General features: G+C 39.2%; 1 protein-coding gene and 1 long non-coding RNA gene across 4 annotated transcripts in view; one reads left to right on the forward strand and one right to left on the reverse strand.

Annotated features, from left to right (window-relative positions):
- Positions 1-16,296, forward strand: part of LOC136993288 (uncharacterized) — a 41,437-nt gene that overhangs the window by 17,906 nt on the left and 7,235 nt on the right. The window contains exon 2 of the long non-coding RNA XR_010885549.1: positions 11,503-11,625. This is a non-coding gene — a long non-coding RNA (uncharacterized lncRNA). The remainder of the gene's footprint in view (positions 1-11,502; positions 11,626-16,296) is intronic.
- NRK (Nik related kinase) overlaps positions 1-16,296 on the reverse strand; it is a 108,240-nt gene that overhangs the window by 12,061 nt on the left and 79,883 nt on the right. For all 3 annotated transcript variants that reach the window (XM_067304218.1, XM_067304217.1, XM_067304219.1), the window contains 8 exons: positions 13,547-13,720; positions 12,513-12,642; positions 11,968-12,126; positions 10,133-10,276; positions 8,753-8,887; positions 6,298-6,398; positions 5,598-5,747; positions 2,110-2,269 (listed from right to left, as the gene is read on the reverse strand). In XM_067304218.1, the coding sequence (XP_067160319.1) occupies positions 2,110-2,269; positions 5,598-5,747; positions 6,298-6,398; positions 8,753-8,887; positions 10,133-10,276; positions 11,968-12,126; positions 12,513-12,642; positions 13,547-13,720 (1,153 nt within the window). The remainder of the gene's footprint in view (positions 1-2,109; positions 2,270-5,597; positions 5,748-6,297; positions 6,399-8,752; positions 8,888-10,132; positions 10,277-11,967; positions 12,127-12,512; positions 12,643-13,546; positions 13,721-16,296) is intronic.

Raw genomic sequence — 16,296 nt, forward strand, 5'->3', positions numbered from 1 at the left:
CTGGTGAAGCTTTATTCACTTCAATGCTAGCTGGGTATGTACAAGAAAAATTTTAGTGAAGTTAAGGCAGTGTGAATTCCAGGCCACAGGAATGCTTTACAAACCTACCTCACATTTCTCTGGGTTTGATGATTCAGTACTTTCAGCAATGCAGAAAAAAGGACTTAAGCTCTCTTTGGCCCACTTCTGAGGCATTCCTGCTAACTCCAGATTAAGTGAAGAAGCTCCGAGGGCAACCAGTGCCCAGTGTCACAAACTGCTAATTTCCAAAAAGGAGACATAAATCTAAGCAACCCTTCTTGCCATATTGTCCTTTCTAAAGCAGGATCTAACAAAGCCCTTTTTTCCATTCCTTTTTTCCATCCATCTTTGGAGCACGCTGACTTACTAAATACGAGGCACTCTTTAGGACATAGCAGATAGTAAGAATAATACAACTGGAAAACCCTGTAATAGTTACAAATAATATCCATGCTTTAAAAATTATTAAACATGAAATTAGGGTTAATTTCTGGCAGGACAGTAATATAAAGGCAGCTTTAAAATTCTGTTACTTCCCAAGGCAGGAAAAAGGACACAAAATCGATGAAGTATATGTGGGAAAACAAAAGAGTTAAAATACTTATGAAAATCATGTATCATATATACACATTGTAAGGTGGGTAAGACATTACAGTTAAAAAAAAATCTTCATATTATGTAAGCTTGCTATTTTTTGTAATGCCTAAGGAAGGTACTTCCCATAATGACATGCTTCTTGAAAGCTTCTGCCTCCTTCAGATAACATTTTCCAATACAGCTTCCAATTACACTCAGTACTTCTCATTAGAACTTTTCTTTTTCTGACCTTGCTGGGTAATTGCTCTTTGATCATTATTTCTTAATGGTGCTTCTAACATTAATTCAGAGGTGATGTAAAATTTCAACATATCAAAGACCATTCAATATTGGAATATGAAAAATGGAGAACTGACTTGATATATTTTAATTATGCCTTGCAGCTCTGGATATGAGCTGAAAAGTGGAGTGGAGATTATTTATTAGGGAAAAAGAAACACTAGATAGCTAGCTTATAAACTTATACAAAAGTGAACTGATTCTTAAAACTGAAGCAGTTTTGATGCTCGATTTTATTCTGACAGTACAAAAAAAACTAAGTTCCCTTGTAGGAATCTGCATCTCAGAGGTGGGCTATTTGCCCTCAGTACTGTTGACAATCCTCCAGAAATGATGGACCTTGTATTTACTCTGGTGTTATTCTACTGATTTTAATGGAGTTTCCCTAGAAGTTACCTAGTTTCCTAGAAGTAGAAATGGAAAGAAAAAGGTGAACATGCCCGATTCTTCACTGTGGTCTCCAGTTGCTCTCACATTCATAATATGCTTTTGCACAATCTGAGTATCACGGGCTTTTTTTTGTTTGTATGTTTGTTTTAAGATGCAGATGAATAGGAGCAAGCTGAAATAGAAATTAAAGGCACCAAATAATAAAAGCAAAAATCTGCCTGGGATGTTCTTGTTTTTCCCCAAGGTGAAGCAAACAGCTGTCCTGGCTATCGTACAGTCCGACTGTCCTTCCTACAAAGCCAGCCAGAAGCTTGGAGAGACTGAGAGCCTATCACAAAAACCCCAGACCAGCAGCACTCTGAATTCAGGGTGGTAAAATTAAGGGGCCATTTGGCGGTGGTTATAGACCTCTTCAGTGAGCCCTCTAAAGTTATGAATTTCTACATAAAATGCTATGGGCTATGAACAATCCAAGCAGGAAACAAGAGCACCTTTTTCTCTCTGTAATTCATTTAAATGACAGAAGTAAAAACTGGTGGTAGGCTGCATCCTCAGTGAAGTTTGGCTGGATAGTAAACGCATGATGTGTGAGTGTGTGATATGAATATAAATTCTGCGGTACAAATGTGAAGACCCTTTTACAATCATTGGCTGTCTTAACACAAACATACATTAATCTGTTTACTCTTTAGACATCTGCTTTGCTCCGAAGTTGCTTAGTGTGCCATACAAGAACTTTCAAATGGATACAAACCTAATAAAGAAGTCAGGTTTCATACAGCAGAATCTTACACTTAATAAAGCGCTATTTTTCATACATACCTACAGATGCTGGCATTTCTCCCCACTGTAAAACAGTTTCCTTTGTGAAATGCCCATATATATCAATGTAGATGCCTTCGTCTTCGTAGGTAAGTAAAAGTTCCATTCCACTGGTATTCGGGAGGATGATAATGGCATGTGGGCGAATAGTCCCCTGGATCTGGAATCATATTTTACTAAGATTTATATCAGAAAATGGACTGCAATTTTAGTGACTATATCAATCTAACTAGGCTTGGCAGAGCAATAAAAAGAACTGGCTCGCAGCTCAGGGAAAGTGAAAGAAGTGTTTTCAGAAAGGCTGAATATTTTGCTAGCTAGCAAAAATGGTCTAGACATGGGCCTCCTCCCCCTCCTCACCCCCTTAGATATTACAGAAGATTTACAAATAAGTCAATGTTCAATATTTCACTTTATATTTACCAGTATTACTTGGGTTCAAGAAGCCAAGGAGCCACTGAGAAACGGTAAGATTTACTGACTCATTCACAAAACACTAGCATTATATAAATAGAGAGAAGGAAGGTGAATAGAATTTGAATTCAAAATTATTTCAGGAGAAGATGGAGGAAGGACAAAAACTTGCACATACCAGAAAAATCAGTGCTTTCACTTTCCATGATATTTTTTTTAGCCCCACTCATGAGCTAAAACCTGTAAGCTTAACAGTACTTACAGCAGGTTAAAAAGTTACCTGGACCTTTCAAACACAAGCCACTCTACTATGCCCCTCCCTCCCACATACATTATTCACTAATAACAGTGGCTTTTTAAATGTTGTTCAGTATACATTTTCTGCATGCCACAGGATTAGTTCATTTCACTTATACAAATTATCTTAACAGCTGTTCAGTGCACTAGAATCTCTCCCAGAAGCCAACACGTCCCAGGTGAAAAAAAATAAAAATGCACATATACAACTATCAAGGTAGGGGTTTATGAAAACATTTTTGAAAGAAAAAGAGGAGAGCCTTAAAATCAATAACAAAGCATTTCCTTTTTCAAAGCACTACTCAAACCAGGATGTTAATTAAATAGTAAATTAAACCACTGCAATTAATATTTCTATAGGAAGCACACAACTGGAGTTTCTACATCATTTTCACAAGCCAGCAACACACAGATCTTTTTTCTTCAAGCACATACATTTACGCATGCCGTAACGGCACAACGAACAGTAAAGAAGCACTGAAGCTGTACTTGCCAAACTGAATATACTCTGGCCAACCACTTGACTCCGTGCCTCCGCAACAACTATCCGTAACACTAGAACGGGTATCCAGAGTCGCAGAGCAATTTTAATGCGTTGCCTTGGTACTCGCATGAGCGATCGAAGCAGGTAAGAGATGGAGAAAGAGGTGGGGAACGAGGAAAAGAGGGTACCAGAAAGCAAAAGTATCTAAAGTCAGCCTGTTAAAGTCTGGTCTGTTGCCACTACAAAGCTCCTTGAGAGAATTATCCAGTCTATCTGATGCTCTTTAAAGTAACAAAATACCAAAAAAGATACAGCCACTGTAGCAGCAGATTTATTTCGGGTCTAAGACTCTTAAGGGAAAATGTATTTTTAGTACATGCTAACTTTTGGTGGAAAAGCACACACAAATGGAGTCATGGTCCTCTTAAAGGTGCCCCGCATATTCAGGACATTCACCTGGGGAATATCTCTCATCATGTACATAATTATATTTGAAGCCTGTTGAAAAACTAAAAGTGCTAAGAAGGTTCACTTTTTTCTTTACCTTTCATATCTTGGGCAATTATGCTAATGATCTTTTTGACAAGCCATTATTCACCTTGCCTAGCAACCAACTTCCAGGCAGGGCATGCAGGCATCATGGTTAGATTGACAAAGTGATGTCAATTTTCAACAGCTGCAGAGTTAACACTGCTACTAATTGTTGGATCAAATATACCATTTAACAACAGAAATATAAAGCTTCTTTAAAAAACAGCTTTTAGCAAGTGATTCAACACATTGTTCTGAATATCTAGAAAAGTTATTTTTAATTAAAAGAAGTTTGTAAGCTTAACAACCATCCTCAAAAATTGTATCTATTAGAAATACAGTTTTGACAGCATTTGAAGGCTGTCACTTCAGGGTAGCGGGGTGATCAAGCGGCTTGCTAAGGAGGAGGCATGGGTTTTCATTTGGTTGGAAAACACAGGGCTGAGTGCGGATTACAAACAAAAAAATGAGTTCAAGGCACAGGCTGCAACATGCCGATCTGGGATCTTCAAAATTCCCTTTGGGTCACATTGCCTTAGGATCTAGTGAGGCAACGGCACTCAGATTAGCTAACCCTTTGCCAGTACAGAGCACTGTTGACTTCAGGGAGGTTTTCGTGTGAGCAGAGAAGTCCCCCTGCAGGGAGCCTCCTGCCAGACTGGAGCAATGGGCACCCGTCAGTGTTTTGAACCTAACTCCTCAAGTTTCTGTTGGTTTTGGAACCCACAAATTTGAAAAGAACTATCTGCAGCTAAAAAGCAAACAAACAAAAAGATTAAAACCAGAGCACAAACTTTATACTGGGCAGCCCCATGCCTGTCATTCATGTCTGTAGAGGAATTACTTTGCTGTTAGCTGAGTTTAAACAGGTTTATAGTGGTCACCATCATTCCAGCAAACAGGTACACAATGCAATATGTACAAATCAAACCGAAATGAACATCTTCGTGCCAACTTCTGCTTGAAAATCTAATCAGAAAGTCCCAAGGAAAGTGTAGAAATTCTTTTGAATTTCAGGACTGGTTTTGTGGGCAACTGAGCAGTAAGATCAGCAAATTTATTTAGTCTGGAAATTGCGATTCTGCAAAGTCATGACTGAAATGCAAATCACAGGTTGGACACTGAGCTTGGATCTGTAATCATGTAAAACGAATGTAATTGTGCTCCAAGGTGAATAAATTGGGATTATTCAGGGGAGCACATGTATACACATGCCAATATATAGGACAGAGATGCAAATATTTTGGTGGAACATTATTTATATTTGGGCTTGGCTTCTCTAGCTACAGGTACTCATGAGTGCAAAGGTAACTTTTCTGTAACAGTCTTTGCAACTTTTGCAACAGTCTTTGAAATCTGGGCCAAATTTCAGCTCAATTCAGTGCTATCTTAATCAACTTGTTATCAACATTCAAAAGCACATTGGTAGACTGTAAAAGTCACCTAAATTCATGTAGATATTTTTGTGACTTTTAACACTTTACAGAAGCCCTAAATTTCCAGGATAAATCAATTAAACATAATACTGTCCATACAACAGGCTTTCTGACAAATCACAAAATTGATATGCTGAATATGAGAAAAGAAAGGTTTTTAACAGAAGTTCATTGTTATAAAATCCATGTGAAAAGTAGTTTTCTATTAGCTGGCAAAAATTATTCTCCTACCCTGTGTTTTGAAAAGTAACATAGCACTTTACCCAATCATCATCAACATACAGCCCAACAAACATGTGTTTACTTATTTTTTTGGAATATCTTACGTGTGTTGGAAGGTACAGGTCATACACAGATCCAGAATCCACATCAATAGCATGAAAGCCTACTAGTGAGCCATATATCACTTTTAATCTTTGTCCATTTTCAACTGTCAGGTCAACTGACAGTGGCTTGTGATGAAGTGATGTAAAGGACTGGAAAAAGAAAAATCAGACTCTATGTAACACAATAAAGCTGTTGGTTTTCAGATCAACATATATGATCTTTCTTAAGAATTTTCAGCACTCAAACATTAGACAGCTATTTTTGTTACAGTCGTTATGTTGCATTAAAGGAGTAAGTACCCATCATCCATTTAGCTTCAAAGAAAATCGGATAATTCACTTGTGTTTTGAAAAAAATCCAGATTCTAGAAATGGACTAGGCAAAAATCAGGCTAAATACTATTCATGTTAAATTTCTCCCTCTTTTGAGGGAAACCAGCATCAACTTTGTGAATTCAAACATGCATTTTGGCACTGCACTGAAACAAGTTGTTTACATCCCACAGAAACATGACTGACAGTTTTATGCCTTTCATCTCTGATGCATGTCAAATCAGCTACATTCTCTTTTAAAGAGTATTCATTTTATATTTAGCTAGAAATAAATGTTATGCAAAGCAACAAAAAGCAAAAGCAAAGAGTAGATGATAAAACAGTGAGGGACAGTGCTACATCTGAACCAAAGTGAAGTTTCACTTACCTTAAAAGCCATGAATTTGTGATAAGGCTTTGGAGCCCAAGCATAAACTTCCACTGAGTTTTTCAAAGCAATTACAAGGAATTTAATTCGCTCATATTTTACTGTAATACAAGAAGAACAATTTCTTAGGTAGCAGATGGACACTTAAATCAAAAACTAACTTAATCACATGGAATAACTTCACAGGTTTATTTGTAGAGAAAGAAACTATCCAGTAAGGGAGACTACTGGATTCTGGATGTTAATGTTTAATATCACCAGTGATATTACCTTGAGTGCAAACCTATAGTTAAATTGCTGTCAGTAAACCCAAATGACTGTTAACAACATTTATATATTGCTTTTCATATATATATGTGTGTGTGTGTGTTTGTGTGTGTGTTTTTCTTGTAATAAAGCCTTGTCAGGAAAAAAGGCTTGACCCTGCAGAAAAGCCAAGCTACTTCAAATTAAATGTGAACCCATACCAACATTGCTCCTTGTGAATATGCTACGGTATCTTCCAAGCTACTCTTGGAGGAATGGTGGTTTGCTGAATGACTCTGTTATACTCTGCAGGCTGAATTTTCATTTCACTGCTCATGTGTGGGGTTAAATCTCCATGTGCTAGGGTGGGCAAAGGACTCCCCTGTTTTTTAGATGAGTAAGCATTTAAGAGATGAACAATTTCTCCAAGTTGATTAGGCTTATGTTGGGCCCATCGAGAGTAAATGCAAAATTGTGTATTGAAAAATTAAGGCTTCTTTGTACATTTTGTTTTAATTCTGCCAGAGGCAAGCATTTGCTTTGGAAACTGACTGATAAGGCAGAGCATCCTGATGCAGTCTCCCCTCATTTTACATTCAGTGTTTGCTTGACAGGAAGTTTTAAAAGATGCAGGTGTTATACAACTGAGTTAAGGTTTGTTTTCTGTGGGAGGCAGGCTTGCTCAGCCCTTGCCACTTACAACAGGAGCATTTCATACTTCCCAAACACATACCAGAAGCCCGTGAAGAGTAGATAAGGACGGACACTGATCAGGAAAATTTAACATAGGCTGAGAAAGGCTAAACAACAAAAAAACAAACAAACAAACAAAAATACATCCTTTTCTTCTTCTACCTGGAAAAATAGCTGTAAAAGCAAAGTTCAAGATATGAGAAGATTCACCATCAAGAAAACAACAATTGCTGTTTCGTCAAAGCAGTCAGATTGGCTTGCAAGCCATTTTTTCCACGGAAACCTTATTTGCATAAAAAAAGAGTAATCAAACTGTCAATTTTATAGGGAAGGTCCTTTGCAAAGCCAAAGAGCTTCTCTGCAAGCTCAGCAAATGAAATCACATTTTGATCACAACAGGAGATTTCAGAGTGCTTCTATTCCAACAGAATGTGTGAAAGGGTTGCTTGGTAAGGGTATGCCTGGCTCAGACAGTGTTCATAAAACTTTTATTCAAATTAGTTAATGGATTTATGACTCTCACATGTACACACAAAAGCTCCTAGTAAATGTCTGCCTAATTTTAGGTTTTTTTTTTTTTTTAAACATACCAAACCTAAAAATAAGCAAGTGAAGTGGAATACATGGTGCTTAGCCATAATTACAAAGAAAGTAACAACACATCTGTTTCATTTTTTTTCTTGGATTTAACCTGTGCTACTTTTAAAGCCATGAGATCTAAAAGCAAAGAAAGGTCAAGCAAAGCATTTAAGAGAGCTCACACCCTCTCCCTGTCTCCTGCACTCCCCTGTATCATTTCTCTATTTGACTTTGAAAAATGCCACCTTCATATACCACCTTTCGATAAAGTAAAATTTGAGCTATACATCACACTCCCTCAACACAGGTAAATGATAGAAACTATCACAATACTGATGTTCATCTGCAAGAATGGACTGCCTGAAAGTCAATTAAAAGCCAGATGGTACTTCAACTGCTATGGTACCAATTGCAGTGTATGAGTTTAAACAAAGGTATACTCAGGTATTTTATAATATAGACACGGGGATGAGCTGTAGAACCTCCAGTCTGACCTACCTATGGACATCCTACGGATATGATTTACTAGCACTTTACTAGTCCAGTTTTACTAGTCTTAATTAGCAGTTATTCAGGGTCAGGAGAGAAGCTGCATACCTTGCACATGGAAAACCTGTCTAATGAAGGCCTTAAGTAACTACGGAACTTCTAAACCACTGACTGAGCAACAGACCATGGCTGTCACTCCCTTCTCCCAGCCTGCGCAGGACATAGCTGTAACACAATCTGGTAACAGCTCCAAGGAGAGAAGCTATCTGGAATTAGATGGAGCAAAACATTTGCCATGTAAAACAAGGAGATTTGGCAACAGTCAGAGACATCATGCCCAGTGCAGTTCTGAAATAAAGCTGAAGAAAAATGCTGGTGTTGTGAGATTAGGGTGATTAATCAAAGGATGATTAAGCAGAACTCTAAGGACAAACCAAAAAGACCTTACCAACTTTGTAGTGTACGCAGCCTTCCAGGTCGCCCACAGACACCCAGCCTTGCCGCTTCTCCACCTCTGGATCATTGCGCAAAATTTTATTTCTTAGCCATGATAAGTAATACACTCTTAGCTTATTCTTCTTCCCTGGGATTTTCAGGAAAAGATAGATATAATGATTTAGCTCACTGAAGCACAAACTCTCCTGCGCCCACAAAAAGCCTGAGATTTATGACCCTGAATAGAGAGGGCCTTTGTGCCTCATCAAGGTGAGAAAAGAGACCAGCAGCACAAAAGAAAAAGCCTTGTGTGACAATGGCACTCAAGTGGGAATTGGAATAGGAACAATCCTATGGCATTTGGCATATACGACTCAAGCTTCCTGCAAGATTTTCATACCTGATTAAAATTCTTCCCTTAGGCTAAAGAACTGGTCTCTATAAATGCATGTATTATCAGAGATAATCAGATTATCTGGCATTTGCCCTTTGATGGGGAGGAAGGAATACAGATATTGCCTACAATGGCCATTTTGAATAAGCGACTCTCTTAGTTCTAATTAACTGACAATCTTCATTACAGGTAGCTATTTTCTTTTGGATGCCTTGCAGGGTGAGAATTACTTTGTCATCTTTTATCTCAGTCAGTCTTTCTATTGCTTTAGTTCATAAGGATGTAGAGTCTAGGATCACAAGGTAGTCTAAAGAGAAGGACCATGTCATACGAACAACTGAAACCGGCAATACGGGACAAACAGCTCTCACCATCAGCTACCACTGTGAGTCTGGGCTGTAGGCAAGTTGCAGCAATGCATTGCTAGACCTACATCTCTGACCTCATTATGTACTAAGCATCCTTAGAGGCCATTCTCATCCACAGGCAAATAAGGGCCTCAGTACCTTGACAAGTTAGAATCTACTTTTTGTCAGTAGAGGTTGAAGATGCTACTCCATTTGATGCTATTGATAATTTCACAGCATTGATCATCCTGATATTATTGTTTGCACATCTTGTTGACCACTGAATAAGGTTATTTAATGATATTTTAATAGAATTGCACTTAAATCGATGCTCATCCATCACAGGAACAAGTAAACAAACATAAACTGACAAACTATTACTTGCTGAGAACCAGTTCATTTTAAGGATATGACACACATTATACCTCCCACAAACTACTTTACACATTAACCAGGTAATGAAATATCCCAAATCCTCATCTGAATCTGAAATGAGAATGTAAGTGTTGAAAACTCAGGACTGTTTTCCTATTAACAGGAATAACTGTCCTGTGATTTTCTGTAAGAGCAAATTCCTAAACCTAGTTTAATTCTTCTTTTTAATTGCTTCCAACCCCAATGCAGGTCAGATACTTTTAGACACTGAACTAACCTGATATAGTAATTAGCACATTGAGTCCTTCCAGAACATCCATTTGCTGGAATCGTCTCCTTGTAATTAGAGAATAAACTCTTCCTTGCCCACTTCTGTCCAACAGCCATAACCCATTCTCTGTTCCAACCAGTAAATTTACTCCTGTTAATACACAGTAAAAAGTACAACATAAATCACCTAATGATTCCAAGCTTACCCAGTATTAATTATTTTTAGAATTGATTCTTATTTGGTCTTTCTTAATGGTACCTGGTAATTTTTCTGTTGTTTGGTGGATGACCTCTCAGAAAAATGAAAGAAAAAAGAATCTCACCATTAAAGCTTTTACCCAGCAGAGCACTTATATGCCCATATAACTTGAAGCATGAGTAGTTCCACTGAAGTCAATGTGTATTTAAACAACAAGGAAACGCTTTGTGAACTTGAACTTATCTGCTGACCTTGGAATGTGCTTGTAAGCACTGCAAAAACCTCAGAGTCCAGCACCGCTCTGTTGTCACACAGGAGATCCAACTAAACGATCCGAGAATCTCCTCCAATTTTAAAAACTATGATCCTCCTTTCCCCCAGAGACAAGATTCAAAGTTCAGGAGGAGGACTAACCTTGTTGGAAGAGGGGCTGCTGATACTAGGAAGGGGAGCGTTTGTTTGGAAAACAGTCTGTGTTTTGCAAAAATGCTTTCAAGTGCCAAATTAAAGGAGTTAATCTATCTGAAATCCAATTGCTCCCAAGGAAGTGAAGGCTCCAGTGGGCTGTCGACACCAGAGGATGCACCCTGTATAAAAATTTTGTTTGGCTGGCATGACAGCTACAATTCCCAGTCAGCAGGTTCTAAAGAAATGACAGAAGGTATCCTGCTGTAACAAGCAAACTTTTACTGGCAATGCTCTGCTGAGTACCTGGTGCTCTTCAACCTCAGCGCACATTTAATTACAGACCTTGCTACACAGCTCTGTTCTTAATTTAAAATCTTGAGTTTCTTCAAACATACATTACACAAAACCTGTGAAGCTGCAAACTGGAAATCTACATTTCCTTTAGATAATGTTTCACCTACTTCATGCATTTTTCATTCCAGCCTCAAAAAGTGACTAGAAGTAAAAGGCTAGGTGAGTCCCATAGAATACATCCTTTTCTTTAGAAGTAGACAGATGGTTAAAACAACTCAATAATTTAGCTACTGTGAGACTGGGTCAAGGTCTTTAGTTGTTGAAAATCAGTCTGACTACACTGATCTTGGTTTCATGCCATGTGAAGCTGACCCTATAAAAAGGTTGATCCAGCAAGATGGAAACTAAGGAAGGCGAGTATTTGGAAAGATTGATGCCTAACTTACTTCAGTCTCTTATTGCTCAAATTCTCACAGAAAGATTCTTGGAACAACTAACAAACACAACAGCAAAAGCCTGCAGGTTTGGATTATTTCCACTCTTCAGAACTTGACGGATACTGGGGCAGAACTTAACATAATCAACTAAACACTTATCAGGTAAGGAAGACAAAGCATCACAAACCTTCTTTGTTTCACACTACTAAAACATTTACATCTTTTGGCTCTTTCAGCAAGCACAGTTTTAACTTGGTGCCTGTTCAAAATGTTTTCTTATTCTGATGCACAGAATCCTTTGCAACTGTAACACATCTGTTTGCCATCTTTTATCAGGAAGGCAGTATCATGTGAGTGGTGTGTAGCTATGTACTTAGTGAACCACTCCAGGATTTTCTGACAGGAGAGGTGCAATACAACTGTGAAACCTGCCTGGCATATACTGACAGCTTCTCCTGCTGCTGCCTTCCCTCCATACACAAGCCCACGTGCTTCTGAGCTTACCCCACAAAGCAGCACAAAGGATCTCAGAGTTGAATTTCTTCTTGTATTTACGAATTTCTGGACTGTCACTCTGTGGGCGGATATTTGTTGGGTTAACGTTGACAACAGAGCCCTTCCTCACATTCTCTCTCCTGACAGGCTCGGGTTTTACATTAGATGCTAGAAGAAAAGACATATGGAATCATGAAAAATGTGAATGTTTGGCTATGTCTCACATTTGGCCTGTTTATAGCAGACTCCAGAGAGATCAGAAAACACCTTGGGAGCATAATATAGCAAGAGAAAGAACCACATGTCCGGAAAATTTCTCACGTATTCCTGAGTATGCACTGTGACAACACAGCAGTAGAGTAGAGCAAGCTGCATTCAGAAGAAGGGTCAGAAGCAGTACAATGAAGCTCACAGCAATGTGGTGTTTCAGGTTTCTGGAGATGTTACTGACAGTTTCAATTTTCAAGCCATAAACCCTCCCCCCCTCCAATCCCCCAAGAAAGAAAAAAAAGGCCCAGGAATGACATTGTATGAGAAGGGTAAAGCATACTCACGAGAACTACAGGGAGGTCCTACTGGACTGGTGGGAGGGGTGATTGGCAGAAGTCTAGGATCTATGAATGAAGTAAATGATGTTGTAGATGATGTACTGCTTTTTGAAGGTGTACTTTCAGTGCATGGCATCTACAATGAAAAACAAGGTCTGTTCAGGAAGACAACACTTGGGGAGCAGACAGCACATAGCAATGTGAGTACCTCTGAAGTTTAGATGAAATGGCATGTAGCATAAATAGATGTGACAAACATCTTATAGCAGTAGATACACAGCACAAAGTCAGTGAGAAAAACAGGAAGCCTGAGCAGGGAGTTGTGTCAGGATTCTTAGCTAGACACTGCACTGCAATGAAATAATTGGTCCCTAGAAGAGGAGAATGAATAAGTCTCCTTACACTTCAATCACTCCCTCCTGTCTCATCACCAGCAAAGAGATTTGAGTAATGCCTTGCTCCAAGGAGGAAGCTGTTGCCTGAAGTAAGGCTGTTTTTAGGACCTGTCTCATGACAGAGCTATTATCTACTTCCAGTAACACGCTTCTCCCCAACAGAGAGACAAAGCATCCCCTGCGCTCGTAGCATGATTAGAGTTCCTTGAGGCTGCCAAGATGTGTTTCTCTGGTCCGTGGTCCTGTGTACTGTCAACTGACACTTGTGCTGAAGGCAACCCAGAGACAGTGAGTAGAGCCAGGCCAGAGTGCTGTGCTGATGACATTACACGTAAAGGAGCAGAGGGCAAAAGCCCCTCAGCTTTCAAGTTTGTATGGGATAGGGTGGGGGGAAGGAAGTAAGGAGAGAAAGGAAAGAGGAGAGATGGGTGGGGGAGAAACACCTGAAAAAACAGAACAGGTAGGGAGCCCAAGATTTCTTAGCCCCTAGAAAAAAAGCTTTTAGAGAAAAGAAGGGATGTGGTCAAAGATCTCATCATAAAAGAGACAGAATAGATGGAATTAAAAGACTCTCAGGTGCCTACGGGCTGGAGGGAAACGATGATTTAATTCATTCAATCTAACAAATCTAATTTCATTGTGTACCTTATTCACAGATTTGTTCTGAATTTCCTGGCTAGTCAGTGGCACTTTTGGCTGATTCACAGAGGAGTCTGAAACTTGGCTTTGCTGGAGGAGATCTGGCAGGAGATAGTTTTGGTTGTTTACACTCCAGAGGCCTTCTTGGGTGCTAGAAATTTGTTTCCCTAAAATCTGGTCCTGCACAAGAGAACACATGGTTAAGTCCACATCTGGTATACTTCCAATGCACTAGGCAAATCCAGGTAACAAGGACAATAACTAATGAGGATACAGGAGAGGGTGCTATTATACTCTGCATGGTGCATCAGGTAAAGATGAACCCTACAGAAAGATTTAAATAAAAGGAAAATACAAAAACATGTGGCAAACAGCTGAGACATCAACATAGACTTCCACCTCTGAAGTGCTCCACAAATGTTTCTTACCCCAAGCAGTAGGTAAAGAAGTAACTTCACCCTCAGAGACACTTAAGACAGAGAATCAAATGACTTGTCCTAACACTATAGATCTGACCTCTACCAAGGTCAGAAGTTGGTACTTCTTGATTCAGGACCTGCGTATAGTTCAAAGTCCCTTATTAATTTCATTGCTACTTTACATCTACTGAGTTAGGAAACCTTCTTTTAGAATGATCACATTCAGTAGGATCCAGTATTAGCCTTGCCACTACAATAAGATTTGATTCTGCAGCCCTCTTTGTAGGATCCCACCAGCTTTGAGGATATACTTGTAAACTACGTAAGTTATGAGGCATCACACAAACTCTCTCCACAGACACCGTGAAGTACCGAGTCATTGGACCACATGGGTAAGCTTCTGGGAAAGCAGTCCTAGGAACTTTGAGAGGAAGAACGATGGGATTTGTAAAGCAAGCTTGTCCCAGATGGAGAGGGCAATGCAGAAGACTATCCTCCTTAGTACCACAGGGTACTGGACTGCCATAGGCACTGGAGAGTAAAAAGGGATGGGAGCTAAGCACTATACTAGAAAATTCCTCCTGAATTATACCAAAGCAATATGTACCACCTTACTCAAACAGTTTTTGACTGGTTGAATTCAAGGCAAGTCTGTACATTGTACTGACTCTGATAAACAACCTACCAAAACCAACTAAGCTTTATTTGAATGCTGGCCAATATATCCAAAAAAAAAGTAGATAATTCTAAAATAAAAGATGTTTGCCTTTTAAAAGCCAAGTAATTATCTAGAAATCAAAGTGATGCTCTGAGCAATTTACATTTTACTTTAGCTATTTAAAAAAAATAACGTGTGTTAGTATTTGGGATCAGGAAATCAAATCATTATGGGGCTTTTTTGTTCAGTTTTGGGTCAGGTTTAGCTGAATTGAATGAAACCTCCCTTTGAATTATTTGGGGAGTTTAGTACTCCCTAACCACTTCAAATCAGTTCATGCTGAGGGGTCTGGGAAAGGGATGTTGGAAGAGGCCAGGGAGACTCACAGTCGCTGTAGTTGGTGAAATGGAGGTGGGAGGAATAGATAGGATTCTCCATGAGGAGAAGGGAAAAAGCTGGAAGGGGTCAGAGATGTTTGCAAGGAGAGGTGGGAGTCATCTGTCTGTTCTTCTCCTGAGACTCCCTCCCTGAGCCCACCAGAAAATGGGACTTCCACCCTCGTCCATCCTCCCCCATCCCCAATCTGGGACTCAAAGACCCCATCCTTATCCCTTCCCTCAAGCAGTCAATACCTGGATATCAGGGGAAGGGGAAAGCATTGGGCTGTTCTTACTACAGGAAAGAAATGGGCAGGCTCAAGCAGCAGAGCCAGGAAAGAGCTCTGAAGCTGGGAAAGGGGGTTGGAGAGAGGCTGGAGTCAGTATTGTTATTCCTTCGCAACCATGCAGGTGGAGATAGAGGGACCATGAAGGTGAAATTGTTTAATGCAGCACAACCACTTCTGTCACGCTGCTGTTCTGAATTGTTGGAAATGAAATTCTTTCATTTCTGATATGGATCAATAAACTTTAAAATAATGGCTCAGGTTCAGTTTAGATTTGAGGAAGATGAACAGTGTGAGCTGTTGAGATTACAGCTTGGTCTGATTCCTTGTTTATAATTCCTTCTCCAAAGTAGGGTCTGAAGCTTAGAAATCACACCTGGGGTAAAAGAAACTTTTTTTTTTCCTCCTAGCTCCTCCACAGCACACATTAGCAGAAGTGGGGAAAACAGTTTCATAGCAATTTATTCTCCCTATCTGTGAAATGAGAATACATTCAGTAACATGAGAAGTGCTCTGACGTTGTGTGCAAGCCTTACTACTGTATTTTTTTGTTTTTGACCACAAAGAACATTGTTCTGCTTTGTTTGTCTTCATCATTTCTGCACTAATATTTATCACCAAGGAAAATCCACAGGACTCTTGAAGTCTTTACTAGACACTACAGCTGGGAAGGAACCAGAACACAGCATATGAGAAGACATATATTTTTGATGAGTCTGTAGGGATGAAGTGTTTTTTCCCCTTTGGGTAACGCTTTAAAAAGTAAGGGATACTTCTCTTTAAATTGGAATAAAAAAGGCCAATGTTTTTAAAAATACCAACAATACACATTGACTATGATCAACAGTATTGCTTTTTTTCAGCTCCTCCAGTGCATTCAGGAAATATGTTGATATCACAAAGTACTACCAGGTCAATAACAAGGACAAATAAAGAGGCACAATTTTGTACCTAAATGTAAGCATATTTATAGGAAGCACCAAACCTGAAACAGTTCACGTTTTTTCAAGGCTTA

The sequence above is a fragment of the Apteryx mantelli genome, chromosome 13 (assembly GCF_036417845.1).
Source record: "Apteryx mantelli isolate bAptMan1 chromosome 13, bAptMan1.hap1, whole genome shotgun sequence".
NCBI lineage: Eukaryota > Metazoa > Chordata > Aves > Apterygiformes > Apterygidae > Apteryx > Apteryx mantelli.